The sequence below is a fragment of the Triticum dicoccoides genome, chromosome 7B (assembly GCF_002162155.2).
Source record: "Triticum dicoccoides isolate Atlit2015 ecotype Zavitan chromosome 7B, WEW_v2.0, whole genome shotgun sequence".
NCBI lineage: Eukaryota > Viridiplantae > Streptophyta > Magnoliopsida > Poales > Poaceae > Triticum > Triticum dicoccoides.
The window spans coordinates 52,392,324-52,397,386 of NC_041393.1; the positions used below are offsets into that span (position 1 = coordinate 52,392,324).

Genomic DNA, 5,063 nt, shown 5'->3' on the forward strand with positions numbered 1-5,063 from the left:
TTGTTCACCTCAGCGCATGAGCATAGCTCTGCAAACTGAATAATAAATCGGCCTATGAGCATGCATAGCTCTGCAAGCTGAAACATAGAACTTGAGCTGGTAACAAATTCAGCGCGTCATTTCAGAGCAAAGTTCAGACTTTGCATTCATTTCAGAGCATTCGATACAACAATTTTTGTCTCACCATATAAATCACACTCACAATACGTAGGAACTTGAATTTCATTCTCTGCAAATCAAAGGCACAAACATCAAATGGCCTTGTTCGTTCTGAATCTTCAGTTTCAGAACATCGGCCTTCGGTTGACATCATCACGCAAATCACCATGCGGCAGTGGAAAAAAGGTAGAAGAGAGATTTTTGTGTCCAAGGGGAGACGGTGTAAAGATCGATCTAGAAGAAGTGTTTCCCTATTCATATATGATAGGTTCTGTTCGATTAGTGCAAGTCACGCAAGCTTGGACAAAAAGAATATTCATATCTTTTCTTCTCATTTAAGCATGAGATGCAAGCAGTGGATTGGGTAGCAAAAAGATGAACGGATACAACATTGCAGCTTGCATGTAAAGGACTCGAACAATATTCATAAACTTCCAACCACAGTTATATAGCCCCAAAACCATCACGTAATAATGTCCGCAAAAAAAAACATTACTTAACAAAATACGTATTAAAACTATGGTTAAACCCTAGCTAGATAGTTCAAGCTCTCGTAGGTAAAACCCAGGCATATATCTAGTAGCAGGCACCGCCCCTGAGGGCGAGGACGAGGTGGAGCACGTCGCCGGCCTTGATATTGTAGTCCTTTGCCGCCTTGTCGTCGGCGAGCTGCTTGCCGGCGAAGATGAGCCTCTGCTGTACGGGCGGGATGCCCTCCTTCTCCTCGACGCGCTCCTTGATGCGGTCGACCGTGTCGGTGTGCTCGATGTCGATGTCGATCTCCTTGCCGGTGAGCGTCTTGACCTTGATGGAGAGGCCGCCGCGGAGGCGGAGCACGAGGTGCAGCGTCGACTCCTTCTGCACGTTGTAGTCGGCGAGCGTGCGGCCGTCCTCGAGCTGCTTCCCGGCGAAGATGAGCCGCTGCTGGTCCGGCGGGATCCCCTCCTTGTCCTGGATCTTGGCCTTCACGTTGTCGATGGTGTCGCTGCTCTCCACCTCCAGGGTGATCGTCTTCCCCGTCAGGGTCTTCACGAAGATCTGCATCTTGACGATGGTTGTTTGCGGCGAGGCGAGGTGCGTCCTGGTTAAGTCGACGGACGGAGCTTCGCCGGCCGCGAGACTTGTGTTTCGATCTCTCTGGGTTCTAGCTTGTTTGGCTGCTTCAGATCGGTGGGGTCGTGTGGACTATATATAGATGTTATCGCGTACGTGGCCGTGAGCTCTGCGTGTTGCTCGACTCGGGTTTGGAATCCGATTCCTGCGGTGCCATGATTTCCTGCGCGAACTCTGCAACGATGTCGTTTCGTATTGGGCACATTTTGGGCCCAGCACGTACGGCCCATGGAAAGTGAAAAGGCGATAACTGCGCGATTTTGGACGCGAGGCAGCCCAAGTTGAGGAATAGGCCTGGTTGAGCCGAATCCGGATCAGTAACCAGACAACCCCAGGCCCAGGCCCAGCCGTACCTCCACTTCCAACCCCACGGCAGCTCCATGGCGAGGGACGAACCCTCCGCCGCCGCCGTGGACGTCGCCGACGGCGACTCACCCTCCTCCAGCCCAACCCTCACGCGCCTACGGGAAGCACTCGCCGCCCTCTCCAAGGTAACTGGTCGCTCGATTAACCATCTCGAACTCGGTACTTCTCCACGCCTCCCCTCCAAACCGTAAGCTCCTGCCCTGCTCCAGGCGTTCGAGTCCGGCGACACCGCCTCCTCCGACGCAGCCGCTGCCCTGGTCGCCGAGATTCTCAGCCCGTCTGATGCTGACGCGTCCGCCGCGCTCTCCGAGCAGATGCTCCGCGAGGTCCACGCGTTCCTCTCGCGCCCGTCCTCGAATCAGGTCCGACAGAGTGTGCCGCGGTGCCTTCGGCTGTTCTTATCTTCGGGCGTTGCGTTTTCGCGGATGATGGCCTCCTGATTCCGTTGCCATGTCGTCGTAGATGGCCATAGACGCGCTGTCTCTGGAGCTTCCCAAGCCTGTGGCGAAGCTGGGTGCTCGGATGGGGAATTGCCGGGACATTGCCAGGACTATCATTGAGTTCTTTGTGTCAAATTGCAGCCCAAGGGACATGCTCTGCATCCTCTGCGAGGTCAGCTCCATAATTGATAAATAAGCAGTTCCCCCACTTGGAAACTTGAAGCTCCTTTTACCCACGATTGGAAAATACTCCCTCCATCCCAAAATAAGTGTCTCAAGCTTAGTACAACTTTATACTAATGTTAGTACAAAGTTGAGACACTTATTTTGGGACGGAGGGAGTAGATTATTTCCTATATTTAGGATGACTAGTCTTTACACCGTGAAGCTTTTTAAACATTTTAATTATGTTAATGTGTTAACGATTTTTGTTGCAGTTTAATTTCTATTAATGTCCAAATGTTCTTTCAATGGAAGATTATATATTTGTAAAAGGTTGGGGGGATAAGTAAGAGCATCACTGCACAAACCGAATCCAAGTTCTGACTGTAGATTTTGTAAGGGAGTGAAATTTTGGCGTAGCTATTCTGTGTTTAATTTTGTGCCTATGCTGATTTCCGCACTTATGTGATTGATACCTGCCTGGGCTCTGAGATGCTTGCTTTATATGTTTTCTTTTCCTTAAAGAGACACTGGTAATTCTAAAATCTCTGCTTATGAATTGATACTGTGTGTCCAGATCTATGAAGTATCTGGGACACGGGGCTTTAGCACCCAGTCATCCTTAAGCAGCTTCTCATATTCTCAAAATGCTAATATCATCATCCTTTTCTTTCTCTCTAGCTGATGCTCAGTTCTTTACTGTTACCTAGTCACCCATTTGGTTAATACTATTACCTTTATGTTGATGCAGGCATTAGATACACCAGTGGCATTAAATGGATCAGCATACCTTGTTATTCTACTAGATGGGCTTGCCAGCAGTATGTACATTATTTTATATTAATACTTCTACAGATTCCACATTAATTATTTGTTCTGCTAATTGGCAACAGTTTCTTGCCTTGAAACTTCAGCCTGATGCCCTCCTTACATTTTGTCTGTACATAGGATAGGTTAGATATATACTCCCTCCACTCCATGAACAACGCGTAATTTTTGTTTTGCTAAGATCATGGAGGTGCTGCGCATCTGAATTGTTTCCCATCTTACCTAGCCCTCATTAATGAGCAAGATCGTTTGTAGTTTATCCTGGCTGGACACTTAGCGTCTCCTCAATCGAACGATGGCCATGTACGGCTGATTGACGAGCAGTGATAATTAAATCCATTGTTTAGTCCACCAGTGCACATATCATAGAGAAGGGGGTATTTTTGGGAGGCCTAGTGCTAAACTACCCTTGCACCTTCTTTCCAGGAATTTTGACAAAAGAAAATTATGACTACTTTTCAGGAATGGAGGGAGTACATGCTAGAGATATGTTGCACACCTGCCGTCTATTTTTTTTACCGATTAACATTAGATGGATTTGAGTTCTTCATAGCTAATTGTTCTTTCGACTAGCGCTTATTTTGATTCAGAGGAGACACATTGAGCAAGTAAAGGTCGTACTTCCTGCCATCCTTCGAGTTATGCACGCTAATTTATCAGAATGTGATGGGGAACATGGAATGTCTGCTGTTGATCTGTTCAGTGCAGCCCTCAGAATAGGCAATGCTATACAAGAAATGTGCAAAACAATGGTTTGTTGATTTCAATACTCTGTTGACCATTTCATTTGTTCTATTGATTCTGAGGTATTTTTTGTTCATTAAAAGGTCAACCACAGGAAGGAAGAGCTATGTTCTATACTTGGTCTATACGCCCTTCAAAACATAGTGAGTACCAAATGGATGTTATTTCTAGAATATCCATGTATGTTACATCCACTTTGATATACAAGGCTCTTTTGCAGGCTCTTGTATCATCAGAAAGCAAACATCAGAATATTCAGTCTACTTGTGGTTCAGTTGTTCTTCAATATTCTAAACTTCTTATGTTTTGCGGGTTCACCTATTTGGGTCTTTTAACTGGTAATGATGTGACCTCAGCCACCACTAAGCTTTCTAAAGGTGACTCATCCAAATTATTCCCATCTTTCTGGTTCCTTGGAATAGTTGTATTATGTTTGCTTCATTGCTAACTGATGCATATGTCCGCAAATGATGTAGAAGAGGACGACAATTTTCTGGACTGCTTTTCTTTTGCTATGGACGGTGCAAGTCTTGTAGGTTTGAAAATCTTTCCTATCACACCACTTTCACTATTATTTAGAAGCTGCTTGGTCACATTCTTGAGCTCTCTTACAGTTGTGTGGACCTCTATGCATGATGATATGTCAAAATATGCTGGAGCAGAGTTTGAATCTGCACTGAAAGAAGTTCAAGACAATTGTATTAGGAAATGGGAAGCAATCAACATGTTTAGATATGTCTTATCTTCAGTTAATTACTCATGGGCAATCAAATCTCACAGTCTGGACTTATTGTTAACTTTAGTTGATGATAAGTGTAGTGAGGAAACCAACGATCATGTAGATTTCCCATGTTCCACTCAAATTTTTGCCATACTCAAGGTAATGTTTGCACTTTCTTAGAGGTGAGTCAGTATATTCGAATATACTGTTTCAATATTATAAGTATTTCCCCAGGCCATTGAAAGAGTCATGATAGCTGCCCCAGATACGTTGATGCGGAAGAAAGCCTTTTCTGCCCTGAAAAGGGTATGTATCTTAAATTCACTTTTGTGTGTGCAAAGAGAAGACTATTAGTCTGCCGAGCTTCTGTTTTCATTATTTTTCTTTCTCCAAGATCATAAATTCATTTCATGTGGAGTAAACACGAAATTTAATTGTTGCCATTTATGCTCATGACATAGTAACACAGCCAAATTGGTTGTATTCAAATTTTGCATAACCCTCTATTGTCTGTAGTCTACTGTGGCACT

The 5,063-nt window shown here is 45.0% G+C and overlaps 2 protein-coding genes across 3 annotated transcripts in view; one reads left to right on the top strand and one right to left on the bottom strand.

Annotated features, from left to right (window-relative positions):
- Positions 1–618: 618 nt before the first annotated feature.
- On the bottom strand, positions 619–1,279 carry LOC119342226 (ubiquitin-NEDD8-like protein RUB2). Its single transcript, XM_037614073.1, has one exon. It carries the CDS (start codon positions 1,201–1,203, stop codon positions 736–738), a length of 468 nt encoding a protein of 155 aa, XP_037469970.1. The 5' UTR covers positions 1,204–1,279; the 3' UTR covers positions 619–735.
- A 329-nt stretch (positions 1,280–1,608) lies between these two features.
- LOC119337227 (aberrant root formation protein 4-like) overlaps positions 1,609–5,063 on the top strand; it is a 7,348-nt gene continuing 3,893 nt past the window's right edge. The window contains exons 1-10 of one of the 2 annotated variants that reach the window (XM_037609348.1): positions 1,609–1,763; positions 1,848–2,000; positions 2,101–2,250; positions 2,992–3,061; positions 3,642–3,820; positions 3,896–3,955; positions 4,021–4,189; positions 4,289–4,348; positions 4,427–4,692; positions 4,768–4,841. In XM_037609348.1, the coding sequence (XP_037465245.1) occupies positions 1,653–1,763; positions 1,848–2,000; positions 2,101–2,250; positions 2,992–3,061; positions 3,642–3,820; positions 3,896–3,955; positions 4,021–4,189; positions 4,289–4,348; positions 4,427–4,692; positions 4,768–4,841 (1,292 nt within the window). In that variant the 5' untranslated portion in view covers positions 1,609–1,652. The remainder of the gene's footprint in view (positions 1,764–1,847; positions 2,001–2,100; positions 2,251–2,991; positions 3,062–3,641; positions 3,821–3,895; positions 3,956–4,020; positions 4,190–4,288; positions 4,349–4,426; positions 4,693–4,767; positions 4,842–5,063) is intronic. The other variant, XM_037609349.1, reaches the window with a different exon arrangement.